General features: G+C 39.0%; 2 protein-coding genes across 3 annotated transcripts in view; one reads left to right on the plus strand and one right to left on the minus strand.

Moving 5' to 3' along the window:
• The window catches only part of TOLLIP (toll interacting protein), a 38,355-nt gene extending 30,119 nt beyond the window's left edge, over positions 1-8,236 (plus strand). For both annotated transcript variants that reach the window (XM_035121759.2, XM_035121769.2), the window contains exon 6: positions 4,830-8,236. In XM_035121759.2, the coding sequence (XP_034977650.1) occupies positions 4,830-5,044 (215 nt within the window). In that variant the 3' untranslated portion in view covers positions 5,045-8,236. The remainder of the gene's footprint in view (positions 1-4,829) is intronic.
• Positions 8,237-12,010: 3,774 nt separating this feature from the next.
• The window catches only part of LOC118096288 (mucin-5AC-like), a 66,313-nt gene continuing 58,348 nt past the window's right edge, over positions 12,011-19,975 (minus strand). Inside the window, exons 46-52 of the mRNA XM_060276395.1 lie at positions 19,479-19,522; positions 16,631-16,753; positions 16,330-16,425; positions 14,690-14,818; positions 14,330-14,381; positions 13,654-13,765; positions 12,011-12,185 (exon numbers count right to left, since the gene is read on the minus strand). Coding sequence (XP_060132378.1) covers positions 12,011-12,185; positions 13,654-13,765; positions 14,330-14,381; positions 14,690-14,818; positions 16,330-16,425; positions 16,631-16,753; positions 19,479-19,522 — 731 coding nt within the window. The remainder of the gene's footprint in view (positions 12,186-13,653; positions 13,766-14,329; positions 14,382-14,689; positions 14,819-16,329; positions 16,426-16,630; positions 16,754-19,478; positions 19,523-19,975) is intronic.

The following is a 19,975-nucleotide window of genomic DNA, read 5'->3' on the forward strand; positions in this document are numbered from 1 at the left end:
AAAGTAAATTTAACAAAAATTAAATCAGGCTTATACAAAATACCCACACAACCAAACCACCCACCAAGAGCACACTGGGAAAACGCCCAGCACAGAGGCAACACACAACACCCCTGATATACCCTGCATCATCAGCTTCACAGCAACACCTGTAGAGCTGCTCCACAGCTGCAGAGCCCCAGTCATTAAATCTTTCCTGACTCTTAAAGGTACAGTGAAACAATAATGACACTTTTACACAATCATTCAACACTCAGGAGTCTAAGAAGTCTTTATTCTTGGATTGTAGAAATGGTTTTCGTCTAACATTTTTTATAAACTGGAATTATTTTTTGGATCTCTACCCACCCATCAAAGTAATCAACTTGAATTATGAAACTTATTCTTCATGTTTGGCATTGTTGGAATCTTACTTCCACCACTCCTTTTACCACGTGAAATATAAGGGTAGCTAGATGTAAAGAAGTGGGCTTATGTGTGGCAGGAACTAGGACGAAAGGAACTCTGATGAGAAATAGACAGTTTGGGACAGTATGGTGTCCATAAAATGGAAATGGTGGACATTACTCAATCATTTCATAGGATGTAATGATATTGGGTAAGTGTAGATCACTAGATCTGTTAGTGAAAATATTCATAGTATTGCATGTTGCTGTTTAAAACAGCAGGCAAAATCCTGTCATCTAAAATCTGTAGTGTGTCCGAATTAAATCTCCTTGGAGGAAATTTCCTAGCATTAAGTAGAATAATGCCTGTTTTCCATGTTTTATTCCTTTCCCACACTTTCACCTGTCCTCAGGGCTTGAATACTTGGCTCTGGGTAAGTCTTCTTAATTCTTTTGCATCCCATTCAAAAGGAACAAGAATTATGCATGAGATCATGCAAACTGCTTTTTATTTGTATGTGATATGTTGCAATATAAGAAATTGCAGGTGGATGTCACAATACACCAATTTCAGAATTATTTATTTTATCCTATGTGATTTCAGTAAGAAACAAAAATGTCTTAGAAAAATGGAAGGTAGTTCATCATATAATAAATTTTGTTATTACAAATATTAGGTTTGTTTATCTTAAAGTTGGCAAAAGTTTCTCTCCAAACTTTCCATTAGTGATTAGTGTTCTTGATGACATATATATATACTCATTGATCACTCCATCACCTGACAGACTTATCCCTGAAATTTTGTATAACTTCACTTACTTTTAATAAAAGAAATTGCTTCCATTTGCAACAAGGCTCCACACTTTAGAAGTTATTTATCACTTGTCTTGTGAATTTGACCTACATAGATTTTATTAGGATGGGTGAAGAAGTCTGAACTTGTGCACTTTTGAGTAGGAAAGGGATGAACCTAGCAGAATTATTTCTACCTTAGGGAAGAGATAGCTGCTGTCAGAGGACACACAATACAAATAATCCTTGAAATAAATTAAAGTAGCTTTTCCATGCTTGTGGTCACTGTTTGAAAGGCGGGCTAGTGCCTGAATGTTTGTTTTCCTATTCTGGGCTGGGGAAAGGACTTTGTGAACTAGGAGGTGGTACCTCTAGCATGTCTAGTCCCTTTTGAACATAATAACAAAAGAAAGGAGTGTCAAACAGTACCTTGTCTTCCACTAGTCTATACCATTTTTATATGTTTCAGTACATGTTCTATGTTCAGGACCTGCCCTATGCTGTTTTCAAAGATTTTTTGTTTCGGTTGCAGGAAAGGTTTTTCCTGAGCAGGCATGCACAGAGTTGTCAAAGTAACCATGAATTTCTTACATTGCTCCTATGCTAAATCTGGGCCTAGTTCATGGCCAATTTAATGCCCAAGCTTAACTGTTTCCATTTGCAACCATTTTACCTTGGTTCTGGATTTCTGTGCTGAGGAGGATGGTGGTTGTGCTTCAACACCAAACAATCTTAAAATTAAAAGTTGTAAAGCTGTGGAAGGGCAAAAATCATATCCCATTGGGTTCTGCAGCAAACCATCTTGCCATTAATTTGCTTGCCTATTAGATTTTAAATCATCTGCTTTCATTTTTGCTTTTGATCAATTGCTCCACAGATAAGCTCAGTTTTGAAGTGTTATCAACCTGGCTTTTCCAAACCGCCTAAAGACAGATGGCATTCACAAAACTGCTACTGGGTACTTAATGCCCATTTGACTGTGATCTGGAACGTACACACTTGGGCAATATGCTCCAGTGACAGATTAGTTTTATATCAACTTGGGGGCAGGGAGGTAACCTGCTAAATTGCTTCTTTATAAATAACTACTTTAAAGTCAATTTCATCAGGGCTACCCAACACTGACTGTAATATTTGTCCTATTTGTCATGTTACCATAAAAATGGGGGTAAAGGAGAGGAAGCTACTTAGGCTGCATTTCCCCTTTCTCCTTTGTAAAATGTTGGTTGTGGCCCATAGTGCAACACAGTATGACTTGAAATCAGAATGAGTATTGTGACATCCTCACTGTTAACTGCAGTATAAAAATGTCCAGTCAAGTGTCTCTTTTTTCATTTAGTAAAATGTTCAATGTCCAGAATTTGGGAGCAGGCACAGGGTGGAGTAGGGGGATATAAGCAACTGTTAGCATTTTTATCTGTCTCTGAATTATCTCTGACCTCCATCATAAGTATTGACAGAAGAAAGTCTCTAAAAGATAGAGAGTAAGGAGCAGCATTTTAAGTAAGATGCAGAGATGCTCATGAAAGTTAGATTCCACCCCTCCTGTTTGTGGTATTTGAATGTGTTCCACTGATAAACATTGATAGCTTTGACTTTTCCTTAGGAAATTTTGAGGGGGTTGGGGTACTGGGATATGAAGGCACTTGACTGTACTAGAATTTTGTTTTCAATTCTGCAGTATTTTCTGTACAACTTGAATACATTTATTTTCAAAACAGTTTTCATTGCTTGTTTGTAAATACCCAGTGTGCATTATCAAACACATTGCCATTTTTGCATTTATGTTTTATTAAATGCCAGTGCTTATGCCTGAATGCTTCTTGCTGCAGCCATGCTGGTACATTGAGACCAAACCTGCTTTATAAAATTTGAAATACATCCTTTGTAAGTAGGAAATAACATCCCATGAACAACTCTGTGTACATTGAAGTACGTATTATTCAGTACTAGTGTTGATCAGTTTTAATTCAAGTAGGTTATTTCATAAATAATTGAAGTGTCTGTCTTGTGATAAGAAAATAATTTTAATGTTACTTTTACTTTAATTGGCAACATTGATTGTCAGATTATTGGGAGCTTTGTTTCTTGCACAGAATGAAAATCACAAGAAATTCAGGTATACTACTTTTATTAGCCTAATCAAATGTCTTAAATAATAGAAGAAAGCTTTTAGAGAACTGAGTTGTGCCAGACAAAAGTGTACAACTTTCTAGAGCTGGGTGGGAAACTGGATCCAGCTGGCAGCCAAAGCTCCTTATTTCCCCTACCCATCATGGGCAAAGTATGAGAGGGGAGCTTACCCACTTGTCAATCACTTAATGTCAGGTGATACATTTTTTGCATAATGCTGTTGATGTACCCCCTTGAGGAACTGCTGATTGTTGGTACTTGCATAACCGTGCACAGAAGTGGGGATGATCAATGGGTCATTGTGCCTTGCATAATGATGTATACAGAAGCTCTGGAGATCCCCTAATGGTTAGAATTTGCAAAAAAAAAAAAAAAACCCACTATTTTGGCCTGTGTCTACCTGACCCACACTTGATGTCATATATGTGGCCTAGGCCTGCAGGCCGCGAATTCCCCACTGCTGATCTACTACACTGGCTTGTGAAACTTTGGCTGAGGTCACAGAATAATCTGAAGAATTCAGCATGGACTTTTGGCAGTCTGGATTGCAACTAATTTGAATATTATATTATACATTTTCTGCAACTTCAACAGCTTCTCCCAAATAGTTTTTGCAATGACCTCTTCTCAGTCCTGATAGTTATATTGCATTTTGTCAACGTTGGAGTTATCACTTAGTCTATGTAGTGACAAAAATGACTAAAAACAAATCAATAAATATATACATTTGATTTCCAATCAAAAACATTAGTTCTGATTTTTGCTTTTACTGGCTGTAACGTCAAGATGGTAGGAACCCCCTTGCTAACAATATCAGCTAGTGGAATCATTAACATCTTGTGTTTTCAATATCATTATTACCTCTCCAGTAGTGCAAATTGTGGCTGATACTGATGCATTTATCTGTGGTTCAAGGTTACCTTTTTATAGCCAAATCCTGTTCACTATCTAAACTTAAGGTTAGGGGCAGGAATTGTATTAATAGGATCCAGCATGAAATATTTAGGAGGCAGTATTTTCTGTTTAAATATAAGGACTGTGTGGGATTTAACAGGTTTTTCAGATTTTTGCCGTTAGTAACCAATTTTTATGTGCTTGGCATCTTCCAGTCTTGTAAATAGTTAATTTTCCAAATTAGCAAATGGGCTCTTTAATTAAAATAGTTCATTCTTGTGTTTGTTTGTCTGTGATTTTACATCTAGAACACAATACCATTACTAAACAGGAAGGTTTTACCCACTAAACACTTTGAAGTTGGGGGAAGTTAGGCCTAAGGGTCGTATTAACCTAGGGATGGGGAATGTTTGGTCCTCCTGATGCTGTTGAACTGTAATTTCAATAATCTCCGGTCATTGATGCTTCTGACTGGGACTTGAACAGCATCTGAAATGCCACTGGTTCCCTATCTCTGTCTTAACTGTGCTTTAACTCTATGAATTTGATAGTATTTGAAAGTTATTTCATCATTTTTTAAGAATTCTTGCCAGTCTTCCTCAACTATCTCTCTCTATTTTCCAGGAATGCCTGCCGTTTGTAACCCAGGCATGGTACCTGTGGCAGTTCCACCTCCCGCTGTCAACCCCCAGCACGTATGTAATGAAGAGGATTTAAAATCTATCCAGGACATGTTCCCCAACATGGACAGAGAAGTAATCCGTTCAGTGCTAGAAGCCCAGAGAGGGAACAAGGATGCTGCTATCAATTCCTTGCTTCAAATTGCAGAGGAATCTTAGACCATCTGCTCATTTTCCATCTTCATTGTTACCCTTACTTTTGATTTGCCAAGCCCAGGGATTTAGGTAGAGGAAGAATTTCCTGAGAAAGCATCCTGTCTGAGAGATTGTGTTCCCATTTTGTTGGTGGTGGTTGTTGGACATTTGAACATTTTGTTTTTACATATGTTCTATAGAAATCTCAGCCATTTTTATTAATGTATCAGTTCTGTCATGCATGGCTGCATTGGTTTGAGAGGTGGAGTTGGAGCATCTATGCTGCTTTTTTCCTTTCCCCATTTTGGAGAACAAACACACACAAGCTTATTCACCTAGTTTTGACACTGCATTCTGTTGTCATAAGAGATAGAGTATAAGTTGAGTGATCACAGGAGACTGCTGTTCAACAGGGTTTTTCTTAAAAGTTCCCTCCCTCTATCAACATAATATTTGTCTGAAAAGTGATTACACAGTGCCCTTAAGCAGGTTCAGCAATCTATAGCATTCTTAGTATAGAGTCACAAACTGGCTTTCCTGTAACTTTTGTGATTTTTCTAATGAGAGATTCCATTGTTCAACCTATTAATCGGGCACCAATGCAATATATTTGTTGAGTTTTTTTTTTGTTTAGAGCTAGCTACTCTTATCTGATGTGCTGCTGTGCATCTGAAATCTGAAGTTAATTGTTTCTTGGGCCACAATAGCAAAGACTGGAGGAACAGGGTTATTTCCTAATATGCTATTGTGTTTACTTGCACTGTCCTTGCTTCTACATTTGTGAGACATTCAAAAAGATAAAGGTGAGAAGATTTTATACTTGGGAAAATTTGGCATCACATTTTAATAAATGTCCTTATGATCAGTTACCATAAAATAATAATAATGCTTTAAAAGAAATTTTCATTTTTCATCCATAATCATTTGTTATGGGTGAAACCTTCTATTTTTCCATTTTGAGAAAAAAAATTCAAGGCATAATACCAGTACGATATATACACAGTCATTACTCATTGAGTACCAGTTGGCCTTAATTCCATCAAAACTGAGGCATGTGAAAGAATCCATTGTCACAAATTAGGCAAACCAAATTTAAAATACAATCCCAATATGTTGGAAGAGGGGAATTGTACATATTCATTGTGTAATGTTAGATCTGCAGAACTGTAGAAGAGGACAAATTTTTTATCTGTTTAATCAGTTTCTTTCTTGTTTGGCAAAAAAGCAAAGTAATGCACTTTAATATGCACATTTTTTCTTAATGTGCTGTTTGGTTTATTGATGGGTTTAAAACATTTTAATTACTTTCTGTAATTGCCAGCCATACTTTGTACTTTCATAAGTGTTTGAACCCAGTTCAGACTCTCACATTGGTTGTGACTTTTATCACTTTGGGGAAAAAGAGTGCATGTTTTTTGTCCTTTTTTCCCTCCATTCCTGCTCCGCTCCTACAAGCATCCAAAAAATTGTCCACTAGAATACTTCATCATATCATCATAAGTACTCCTGGCACAGCCAGCTTATAGTTCAAATATTTATTTTTTTAATGATTAAAATATAGGGGAGGAAATGATTTTTAAATACAGTACCAAAAATGTGTGTGTTTTCTTTCTGTTTGTTGCTTAAAACGTATGTATCCTTTCATCTAGCTTGCAGATTTGCATCTGTGAGCACTAATTCTGTCCTCTGCCTTCCTATCCTTCTGTTGCTTTTAAATACATGAATACAATCTGTTGCAATGTGTGTGTTTTACAACATCCTCTAGATCAGTCTTTAACAACTTGATGCCCTCCAGCTGCTTTGTATAACTCCCAGCCAGCATGGTTTTTGGCAGTTGTTGTCCAAAACACCTAAAGGGCACCATATTGACAAGGGCTGCTCTAGACTGAAGAAGCTTGTGTGTCCATCAGAAAATTAGCTTGGATCCTTTCTTCATATTTTACAATACTTCCAGATCAAACTTTTATATAATGGCATACATTGTCAGTAGCATCATAGTACAGGTAAGTCTTGTGGTAGCCTATTTGTGAACTAATATATTTTGAGAACTCAGACGTACTCAGCGGAAAGTCTGGAATAACAATGTGATGTTTGGAAAAATCTGCTGTAGCATTATACCCATAGAATAAAATGGACTTTGTAGTTCTAGAAAACTACATCCAAGTACTTAAACAGAATTTTTATTAAGATTATTCTGAGGTATCCAGTGGAGATGGTTTTAAAGGGTTTCTTTTAGTTTAGGGGAGATCCTGAATTGTAAACACAGTGAAAACAGTTGAGAATGCACTTTCACAATAAAGACATAAATAGGAATGGGAATGTTAAGACTAAATTCAGTTTCTGGAAGGTACAAGGATATGAGACCTGTGGAAAGTCTGGGAAGCTTTAGTAGTGGTTGTTAAGCTGCATTTTTAAACAGTAGAGCAGAGAGAACCATCGAAGAACATGGGTAGTAAATATGATAGATTGCTATTAACATGTTCCTCTTTTCTTCATTAAACAATGACAACACACAGTCCTGTATTAAATTAATGTCCTGCATTCAATGACTACTATGTATCATTAAAGTTGAAAGGGGTAATTGCAAGCATGGCTACAGTTATATGCATATCTTTTCTTGATAACTACCGAGATTTCCCCCGATCCTTCAAACATGTGTTTGGAAGTAATCCCCATGGATTTTAATGAAATTTGCCTCCAAATCAATGGGAATAAGATTGGGGTGCAAGTTGCTGATGTGTGAACTGAAACGCACTAGTCACCTATCAAGTAAAATAAATGCTGTGCAACGCACAATCCTCAATACAATTTCTCATATGCTCCATTTAAATGAACAGCATGTTCAGCTTTGTGCATCTGGCACAGCATTCCTCCACAGCTGGAAGACCTCTGCTGAAGACTGAACTGGTATTCGCACTAGCTTCAAACCTGCCAAGGACCTGTGAGTGGGTTAAATACAGGAATATTTTTGTCTAGCTAGATGCTTGCCACCTTCTTCTCTACTGCTGTGTGAGTGTGTGCTGATGGTTCCAAGTGTTTCCCTTTGCAGATATTATTGCTTGTGTTGACTGACCTGTAATACTGTATAGAGGATGTTTTGCTGTAATAATTCTGAAGACATTGTTTTTTTACTGTATTGAGGTTCAGATGTTTGTCTCTTGCATTGTAAAATATTTTATCCCATTCTATCTAATTTAATAAATGTCTACCAAACCATGGGAAAGTGTTTGTTTTTAATAGGCGACATTATGTTCCAGAGGCTGGGAATTTTAATAAGTGAAATGTAGACAAGTCTGTTGCTACACTGAGTAAAACACAACCCAAAATATTATAGGCCACAGAGGCTTTCCTGGTATTTGTTTATACTTTGTGGAATATCCATACTGCAAGGATAGTTTGTTTGAAGGAAAGTGAATCATTTAAGAATCAGTGTGGTGAAGTGGCTGGTGGGTATTGCAGATGAACCAGGCAGATAGAGGTTTGAGTCCATTCTTGCTTTCAGTCACACTGCTGTTCTTGCGAAGTCGTACTTTCTCCCTCAGTTTCTTGGTTAATACAACAGGAATAAGAGGGATTTGCCGCACAGGGCGGTTTTATGGGGCAAATAAAATGAAGTGAAATTGCAGTACTCTGGAAAGGGGTATTTTATAAAATTACACTTTTATTACTACTGTCTGGTAGTGATTATGCAATTTAATATAATCTGTAAATCTGCATGTGCCTATGTTAAAAACCTTAACACTTTATACATTACCTCTGTCACCAAAATGTTTTTGCTGATGATGAGCTGGAGTGTTTTACAGCACTGTTTGTATACCATTGTTTGTGATACTCCAAACGATCTTGTTTGGGGAATAGTGTGCCCTAAGTGCAAATGTGGAAGAGTGGATGAAATAGACAGATTTATGACTGCAATGCTAAGCATGCATAATTGGGAAGGTGATGCATTGAAATTAATTGTACATATCTGAAAAGGGATGATTAGTACTGGGCTACATGATGAATTTACTCCAGAAAAGGTTCCCTATGTTTTTCTAATTCTTTGATGAAAATAATTTCAAAATGCTGAAAATGAACTTAAAAAGGTTCCCGTTATCTCTCATGGGTGTGTTTTACTTCAAAAGAAGTAAGAGATTGTTTTATGTGGCACTTAAAGAGTTTCAGCAGTGTTGCTCAGCATGGAGGCAAAAGAGCCATGTTCCTTGTTGACCTCAAGGCATCGCCTCCTGTAATGTAATCTAGATGTCACTCTGAGGCCTGCATGTTTCATTATTAGCTAGGCAAGGAAAACAAGGATCCTCATGCTTTCCTTATATTGAAGGAACATCATAACCAGTTAGCTCAGTCAAAGGCACCAGAATTGTGCTTTCAGTTTGAAGGCTTGCTGTCACCACCACTCACCGAATATAACAGTCACACCAGCTGAGAAAATTGGGAGAACTTAATTAATATAGTGTTGCAACACAGTTGGCTGAAAGCAAACAACATGGCCACAACAAGGGCTCGTGTGTCTGGATCTCCATAAAACACCCTTCGATTCAGAGATACAGGATGCTAGAACATAGCAACTTTTGTTGCTTTGAGGCTTTCAGGAAGAATGCTGATTTCATACCATTGGTTAAAAGAGAAAGTGGGTCAGAATATCTTTACTGTGAATGTGAAATACAGTAATACCCGATTTGGGCTTTCTCTGTTTTTGGAAGGCTTTCCATTGTTCTTTAAAAAGTGCATGAGACGCTGCACATTAATATGCAACTCTTGAGTCTCCATCGGTCTTTACTCCTTTCGTATAATTCTGGCCGTTCCCTATCCAGGAAAATGAAAAAGCATATGGCCAATGCATCAAGCACATTCTAACCCCATTGAGGCTGTAGCCCTACCTACACCTGTCACTAGGAAATGAATTAAATTCAGCTTAGTTGGAATTATTCCTCAGTAAAAATTCTTAGAATTGTATTTTAAGTCCACAATTCTCCATCCTCTTAAGACTGTTAAAAAACACTAGAATGGGGTTTCCATCTTGTCGTCTTCTAAGCTAAAGCATTTCACTCGCTCTAGATATTTGCACACAACTGAGATTTTTTTTCTGCTGAAGTGGATATTGCTTTTAAATTCCCTGTGAACATGTAGTCAGTGCTAGGTGGATGGTTGCTGAAGTTTGGAACCGAGTATAAAAAATATTTCATTGTGAGTTCCATACCTTCAGTTTTGAATGTATTTGACACTCCCATGGATCAGAAAAAACCCTGAAACATTGAATCCAGAATGCAGGACTGGACAAAGACATTTTGCCACCTGAGGCAAAACAGAAAATGCCACTGTTGCTTCCCCAGCACTTTTTTTTGCTGTTGCTGTGCATGGTGCTGCCTCTTCCAGGCCTCCCTTCTGCCTGTACTTCCTCCTCCTTGTCACTTGATGGCCGCAGTGGCTGTGAAAAGGCATTTCCCTTTTTCGTTTTTCAGCAGCCACAAGGGAGGTGAGTTGCACTCCCTCCCTCACACCACTGCAGCCTGAGGCAACTGGAGGCGGACCAGGGAAACCCTGGTGTGCAGAAGGTGGTGAGGTAAAAAATAGGAGACAGGAGAGCAGCAGGCAACAGTGGCCCCACTCTTCACAGGCGGTGCAAGAAATGCAGGAAAGATGAATGACAAGGCCTTGTTGAACATTTCTACTCACTTAGTTTCAGCAAGGGGGGGGGTGCCTCAGGCAACAAAACAGGATGGATGCATTCTACTGCCTTTAACAGCAGGGGAACAGCAAGCTGAATCTGTTAAAGGCTGCAATCCAGTGTGAAGATTAACAGTGAGAAGACAGTGTTTCCTTGCTCCGTCTACAGAGTGTCTTTCCCTATATTGCAGGGCTCAGCAATGCTTTATAGTTGTTAAAAATAGGTTTCACCAAAGGCTTTTACATTTGACCTGAAGAGCAGTTAGTAGAATGAGTCAACCAAATCATATTCCACCATTAAAATGAGAAATGCAGGGTAGGGAAATTGTAGGTTCTATGGCTTATGTTTAGAAAACAGCTCAAGAGATTGGTTTGAAGTTTAGTGGCATAGGAGAGGGCGGTTTGAGGATGATATATACTGAATTTACTGAAATGATAAATTGCTTACTTTCAATTAAATAGGATTGAACGGATGGCATAAAAATCCCAGTCATTAATCATTTATTATTTCCGTTTTATAACCTGCCCTTCTTCTGCAAAGGGAGCCCAGGATGGCTCAAGAGAAAAAATGGCATAAAAATAATTGTAAAACAACATTGTAATGTAATGATAAATAATCTTCAAATGCTGCCTAAAGAAGATTTAGCAGCTATTGCTTTGCACTTTGCAACTGGGTAGAAGAAACATCCATGCAAAGCCCAAAAGCATCCTGAGAGACTACAGCTAGGCCCCATCCTTTATGGTGTCCCAAACAACAGAATCATAGCCCTGTGTGATGTGACTTAAGGGATGTCAATGCCCAGTGAATGAAATCAGCGGATGTCAAAGTTGAAACATGCTTAATTTTTTTATTAATCTTAAGAAACAGGAGTAAAAAGGAAAGCAGCTTTATCTTTGTCACAATCACATGCCTGCTGACGCTATACAAAATACTACTTCTGTAGCAAAGGTTGCTCAGTAATTTAAAAGATAGTTGCCAAATATAAACAGCATTGCACAGAAAATTTGAAGCAGAAGTTTGGTTTTCTACAATACAATGTTATACAGTTCTATCATTTTATTATAGGGATCCTTGGACGCTTTTCTAAATGTACTTGTTTTTGTAAATAGCTAGCCAAAATGACCAACAATGATCATGCAGGAAATAGAACATTAATTTGGTTAGGCAGCTGACCAAGAAAAAGGCTACTGTGGACCTTTTCAGGGACATAGTGAGAGACATGAAGTAGCATTTAGATGGCGACTGGTTTTAGCTGCTTTGGAACATGTTGGGTTCTTTTTCCTGTGACAAATGCAAATTCACTACTTCTTCTCTTCCCTTAGCTAAATTTTGGATTGTGGAATGCACGCAGTCATGCACTGACACTCGTCCACGTAGATGTAGTCATAGTCAATGCTTTTGCCATCCTGGCATGTCAAGGTCACATTTCTCCTATGGCTCTTGAGCTCCTGGCAGCAGGTACACTCGTGTTGCATTGCTTTTGCTTCACTGGAATACCTGTCCAAGTGAAATATATTAGGTTAGAAGATTTCCAGAAAATGTGACTGTGCCACATTTAGCAGTCTAGGCTGACTGCTAGATCTCACTATTCCCAGCTTAGATTTACCAAATCCCAATGATTGGCTTTAAGAGCAGGAGGTTTTTGCCTATCAAAACAGGCTTAGGTGAAGTGCTGCTTTTAAAAAGATGTATTTGCTTTCAAAGCTTCTATTTATAGTTTTTGTTTCATGAGCAATTTGGTCCTCAACATGCAAATCAAGGGAGGAACCAAAGCAACACAAGGAGTGGAGAAGTGGGGATGCAAAAGGCTACATCTACATAAAACACTTTCCTTTCACATGATTCAAGTTTTACTTCCAAACCAGAATATGGGAAGGGAAACAGATCTGGGGAAATAAAAAAGTGTTGTGGATTGGGATTGCCCCTCCAATATTCCTGTAGGAACACACCAATGTTCCTACACATAGACTGAAGAATCTGCATAGATCAGGATTCTCTAGTTCTGCCACATGGATACAAGGAAAATCAGGATATCAAGTACATGGAAAGAAGGTACTTTGTGGGTCTGGGTGCTTGAAATTAATGCACCTGAATGCTGCAGTGTCTAAATTGGAATAGTGATCCAATCCACTTACAACTTGTCTGTTGTTTAATAAGAATGATTAAAATACTGTTGTGTATTCATTTTGCTTCTAATATTTGGAGTAGAGCACAATAAAATTAGTACAGTTTGTCCCAAATGTAAAAATAAAATAAGAATACAACAATATTTCTCCTGTATATAGCTGTGTAAAGTGTAGAATCAGGATGATAGTCTTTTATTCAATGATTGGCAGTTAATACGCACACAGGAAATGTTCACATGCACAACACTTTGGAATCTGGGACTAAACCAAATTCAGCATCCTGTTGTGCAAATGGGGCTTCCCATTCCTCTGCTCTCCACTCCAGCCTCCTGTGCACTCCTAAAGTCTGTTCCAGAGGGCTTGGGGGCCCTAAAGAACAAATTTGAAGGGGCACAGGGAGAAGGAGAGGAAAGGGAAGTCCTGTTGCATCCACTGCTGTGACACTGGATTTCTCCCCTGGTTTCTTATATTAGGGACACAATGCAATTTTGAGAGCCCAAGCAGCAAGCTGAAGTGAAATAATGGCACTGATATAGACTATGTACACACCATACATTTAAAGTAAATTTTCATCCCAAAAAACAATCCTGGGGTTGGTTTACATTCCCCTCCCAGAGCTGCTATTTCCAGCACCCTTAACAAACTAGGGTTCTGTGTACATTGTCATAATGACAGGATGTAATCAGCGTACTGGTGTATTCACATACAAGAGCTGGGAGTGCTCCTGGCTTCAAAATGCATATGAAGTTCACTGTGAGGAGCTTTGTAATTTTCTGCTTGCTTTGACTTGACTATCCCAAAATGAAGTGGATAAATGAATAGGACTTCTTGTCACTTACTTTGAAGAGCTTGGACAAGCCCCTTCACAGTAGGTCAGTTCCACAACTTCAGAAGATATGCATTCATTCTGTCGGATAAGAGTTTGGTTCTTGTGAACCTTGCAGTCGTTTGCTGAAAGAAAAAGAGGTGGGGGGAATCAATAAATATGTCGTAATGTTCACTGATGTGGATTTCTACCTCTGGCTACAGATGAGCTACAGAACAAAAGAGGCATATAGACATATGGCATCAAAGAGTAGTCTTAATTTTGGTCTTTAGTAATAGATAGCATTCTGCTAAATGCTATTTACAGAAAGATTCTTGTAGGTACCGGTAGGTTTGTTTTTCAAAGCAACCATAGTTTGCTACTTGCTTGCTGTACAGCTTCCCTCAGGCATCTGATTGGCTACTGTGAGAAAAGGATGCGGGACTAGATAGGCCATAGGCTTGATCCAACAGACTCATCTTATGTTCTTATGAAGACTCAGTGTAAAACAAAACAAAAAGAAGTAGGACAAACTACAGCTGCAGCTTTCAGAAGAGGTTTCTTTCCATCTCAAACAATATATGAAGGTTAGATAACAGGAGATGGTTCTTAATCTAAATAGAGTTGACCTGGACCTAGGCACAGTATTGTTCAGTTATTTGCTGTAAAATGTCCCAGTAATCAACAAGGTAAGCAAAAACTTCACTTACTTTTAGGTTTACAAGTTTCACAGCAGCCATCAGGAGTCAGTTCAAGTTCATGCTATAGAACAGGAAAAGAAGGTTGTTGTTGTTTTAAAAAACAAAACAAAATGCTACTGCTGCATGCAAAAGGGGGGACTTTCTAGTACTGGATTTGCACTGTGCCCTTACAGACCCCCCCCCCCAAAGTGTCCCTAGAGCCATTGTCCAGGATAAGTCTGACAAACAAGTATTCTTTATTATTTTAAAACTGGTGACAGTGATTGCACATGATATCTTACTCAAAAACTTCTTGAAAACATTGCCTGAGCTTTAACATAATTAGAGCAGAAATGATTATAAATTAAGAATGGGAAAAAGAAAACTTACAGATTCACACTCCTCTGGATGAATGATGGGGCATTTCCTTTTAGATTGGACCAGAATGAATGTATCATTCATTTGCTCACATTCGTAGTAGGTGCAGTTATTTCCTCCTGGTGGCCAAATTTCACCAGGCTGTTGTCATGAATAAAACACAGCATTATTCGTTTTGTTTGCAAGCTCTGCATACCAAATATACTCTAAAATTAGCTGGATTGCCACTGCCCACAATCACATCTCATTGGTTCAGGACATGTCACAATTTATTTTAACCCACACTTGTTGAAAATTGGTCTTTTTTTTACTTAGACGCAGGTAAGTGGGCTTTGGCTTTGCATGTGAGAAATGTATTGTATATGGGACTGAGAGAGATTGGCTTGTCCCAGAACTAGCCACCCAAGAGCCACATTACCAAGACGACATTTGAACTTGCATCACCTGGCATCCAAATCCAATACATCATAAATATATTTGAATGATGAGAAATGATGAGAACTTAGAGCAGTCAAGGCTGCTTTTAAATGCTACTAAATCAATTCAAAATGTGACATTAATGGTAATGAACAATTCTACCTTGTCCTGCTGATTCTAATATTAACTGGGGAAGGGAACCCGCAGTCATTCAGATGTTGCTGAACTACAATTCTGATCATCACTGACCACTGAGGTTGAAGAGAGCTAGAATCCAACAACATTTGAAGGGCCACAAGTTCCCCATCCCTGATTTAAGCACTAAGGGATGAAGGTGGCATTGTGGGTTAAACCACAGAGCCTAGGGCTTGCCGATCAGAAGGTCGGTAGTTTGAATCCCTGTGACGGGGTGAGCTCCCGTTGCTCGGTCCCTGCTCCTGCCAACTTAGCAGTTCGAAAGCACCTCAAAGTGCAAGTAGATAAATAGGTACCACTCTGGCGAAAAGGTAAACGGCATTCCTGTGTGCTGCTCTGGTTCGCCAGAAGCAGCTTAGTCATGCTGGCCACATGACCTGGAAGCTGTATGCCTGCTCCCTCGGCCAGTAAAGCGAGATGAGTGCCACAACCCCAGAGTCCCTTTACCTTTTACAGGTAGTCTGGCTACTTGGATCTCACTGGACCTAGCTTGACCCCATTGCTTGATAAACACAAGGCAATTGCACAATCAGGTTTAACTAGATAGCTTTTTATGATTGGGCACCACCTCTTTAGGAGCAACAGATTATTTGCAGGACCATATTCTTCACCTCCTGCAAGTGACTCCCATTATTTTGGGTGCTAGTTTCTGGGTTTCCTTGTTTGATGTCCCACAGCTCACTAGTTTCTTAATCCACAGAACTTTCACACGTCTTCCTTCTGACCTCCTAGCCAAGCCGTAGAGTTCTCAAATATCAGGTAGACAGTTGCTGCCATGAGAGCCATGCTTACAGATACTGAATGACCATTCAAATCCCCACAGAATTGCCTGTTCAGCTTAGCCTGTTCACATTTCAGTCATTTACTTGGACCCCTCAGTGTTCATTTGTGTATGCAGTGTAGACTTTGGTTCTCTAAATTCATGTGTCCCAATTTGAAAAGAATGCCAAGAATGAACAAAAAGTATGCTTGAGAACGCTTACAATCATCATTGTCAGTTGGGTAAAGAAAGTAGAAGAAGAGTGAAAATACATAATTACCTGTAGTATCTCAGTGGTTTCATTCATGTTGATTATGCATGCATTCTGGACACACTTTCCACAACACTCCCCAGCTTCTACCTGGTACTCGTAACCCTGTTTGGCAGACAGGAAAAGTTAACCATGCATGATACGTGTGGAAGAGGCAGCCACCTGCAATGATTAAGGCTGCAATCCTAACCCCACTTACCTTGGGAAAAGACCCACTGAATTCAATAGCACTTACTTGTACATAGACATAAGTTAGGATTGTGCTGTTGGGAAAGAAGCAGTAATAGGGGAAATAAAGATTTGTGCTTACCGCTCGACAATCCGTATCACATGTAACTGGTTGACATTTTACAAGATTTGTATTGGAGTCTGGGTCCTTTTCAGAGCTGCAGACACACGTTTCACAAGGCTTGCTAGGAATAGGCATTTCAGCCTGGGAAAAGTCAAAGAATAGCAGTTGTATTTATAAACAGAGTGTATAAAGCAACTTTGTGAACCAAATATCAAATTCTTGTTAAAGATTTCTACATACAAAATGTTTTCAGCTCTTGCTTTTATTTCACTTTATAAGAACTCCATTAATATTCTAAATAAGGAATCAGGGAACAGAAAAATGATGAATGATATCAACTTATCCAAGGCCACCAAGTGGGTTCAGAAAAGAGCAAATATTCAAAGCCACATTTCTAAAAATCCAAGATACTTTTGTGGAAACATCCTTGCTTTTTAAACTGAGTATTAATTCCTGTTTTATATGACAACTGTGTTTGCCATGGTGACATCAATATTATATTTGGATTTTCCTAAGTAAGCATGTAAAGTGTAAGAAGAAATACATGTCTAATAGGGTTGCCAGCTTCTTAACCAACCTCAGCTGCTGTGTTTAACAGCCATGTGATCTAGAGAGATAAGAAGGTATAAGGTTCATTTCCATACTGTGAAAAGTTTCAGCTGTTAATTTTCGAAAGTCAAGCTGCTGCACCAGAGCAGGTCAGGTGTTTTTCTAGATATTTGGCAACCCTAACCTAAACTTGCAGTGGTCATTCCTTGGCACGCATCCTTGAGTATTTTGTAATGTGGTTCTGACTTTATCACATGAGATGTTTACTGTGGGAAATGTTGATATAGTCCCCATGCAACCCATGAAAAATATGATTGTGAAGCAGCACACTCATATCATGATTCATGATATATTGCGAGGTCAAAAATGATGAAACAATATCACGACATGGATTTCAAGCATGTTTGGGATGATATATTTATATATTGCCCAGCCGTACCCAGGATCCACATGACATTGTCATCAACATATCAACCCATATTCCCCCCCCATCTTTAATTCAGATTTACTTTTTCCAGAGAAACTCTGCTAGGTTAAAAAAAAATGTTGCCAATGACCCATTTGCAAAAAATTACAAGAACTCGGGCCAGAAAGGCTAATTTCAAAAATTCTTCACAAAGTTTTATTCAGGATAACTTCCAGTGAACATCAACATCAGGACAAGGCCCTGTTTCGAAAGCAAACATACTTGGTACACTTAGACCTGAGAAACCTCGCTGATGAAGAATCATCGAAACAGGGCCTTGTCCTGATGTTGATGTTCATTGAAAGTTATCCTGAATAAAACTTTGTGAAGAATTTTTGAAATTATCCTTTCTGGCCCGAGTTCTTGTAATTTTTTGTTTACTTCTGAACTTACCAAGAACTCCAATTTCTACTGTAATGACCCATTTGCGACATCTTAACAACCCATTTCTAATAGTAAGCTCCTGCCTAAATACATCCCAAAACTACCCATTATTAGAAGGCAGAAAACAGTGGCTTGAGTTGCCTCAATGAGTTGCTTTTCATCTGGCAGAAGTATCTGCCCATTGTCAAACATTTCCCACAGTTAATGAAGCAAGCGTCCATTTGAAATGGCCATTTAAAAACTTCCCTGTTTGGAAACTTAATTGTAGGTGGTTTAAATAATCTAGTATGATTTGCACTTTTACTCAAAAATTGCTTGCTTGGGAAGTCCCCCCCTCCCCAACCGTCTGTAGTATTCTAATATGGCCTCAAGTTCAAATTCTTAACTTTGAAGTCTACATTTTATTTTGCACCTTCCCCAACCTACTTGAGTGCTCCAAGTGGCTTACGAAGGAACATTTTAAACGGGCAGCAGCATAAAACAACCAACAAAACGGTACAGTAAGTTTATGTGTTTGCCCCCTAGTGGCCAAAAGTTGAAAGGCTTTCTTGAGGGGAAAATTTTGAGGCCTGTGCTCTGGAGAGGGGTTCCAAGATGTTACAGGCCCAAAACGGCGAAACCCGAAAAGAAAACCAGTTGTTGTTCATCTCACTGGCATATACACCTTATGCTGGTGATGAAGGCCTACTGGATACATCAGTCTCCCTGAGCGCTGCATACATTGTAAGTAGCAGTGTGACTGGAAAAATGGCTGCATTCAGGATTATGCAGCCAACTCAACAGCACAGCAGTCAGTGAAGATTTGCATATGGAAATCATTGCATGGTTTAGGCAGGGATGTCCAAGCTGTGGCCCTCCAGGTGTTGGGCTACAACTTCCACCAGCCCCAGTCAGCATGCCCAATGGCCAGCGAGGGTGACAGGCAGGGGTTGGTTTTTTTCAGACGGAACATGCCGGAACTCCGTTCTAGCACATCTCAGGTGGGCACCATTGCCATTTTCCTCTTCTGGAACACCCTCCCCAGGAAAGCTCACCTAGCACTGACTTCAATGTCTTTTTGGTACGAAGCCAAAATGCCTTCTTTTATTTCCCCAGAGAACCTTATGGTGTTTTATATGATGTGGTTTTTTCTTATTGTTGTCAGGCGGTCCTGCCGTTTCACATTTCTTTTTGGTTGTTTTTAGCTACTCTTGAGAACCTTCACAGTTGAAAGGTACATAATAAATATGTCTGAAAATCAGTGTGTGTGTGTGTGTGTGTGTGTGTGTGTGTGTGTGTGTGTGTAAATATATAGCATGCTCAAACAGCATTGCTTTGACTTGACAGGCACCCCTTGAAATTAATTTCAAAGTCCGGTTGCTGCTGCTGCTGCTACAGTCTCTGCCTATGACTGAAAAGGGAGCAATAGAAAAGAAGGCTTTTAATCTGTGTATATAGTATATGTAGACATAAAACTCGTAATCATACCCTGTAAAGTGTTCCATTGACAAGACAGACATCTGGGATCGGTTCTGAAAACAGAAACAGACAATTACTTTAAAATATGGTGGGGAAATTATGTTTATAAGGTCCATTCCTGGAACCTCGTCCCCCTAGGCTTTCTTCATTTCACCTGGCTAATTTAAGTGGGTGGGGGATCATTTTGATGTTGCTGCTGTTTACATCCACCTTTTGCTGACTCCAGCTTTAAATAACTTATCTGACAGGGAAACTCTTTGAAAAAGATTGGTGGGTGGGGCGGCGAGAGGAGAGTAATTGCTCACTTGACTGTTGGATATCATCCTGTCTGTGCAAAAGTGAAAGGAGATACACAAACATTTTGCGTGTGTATTCATTTATTGCCACTGTTTATTATTTATATATCACCTTGCCTCCAAGGAGCTCAAGGCCATGTAAGTAGTCACACACACACACACACTTTTACCATCACAACAACCCTGTGAAATGGATTCAGGTGAGAGATA

This window comes from Zootoca vivipara, chromosome 1, assembly GCF_963506605.1.
Source record: "Zootoca vivipara chromosome 1, rZooViv1.1, whole genome shotgun sequence".
NCBI lineage: Eukaryota > Metazoa > Chordata > Lepidosauria > Squamata > Lacertidae > Zootoca > Zootoca vivipara.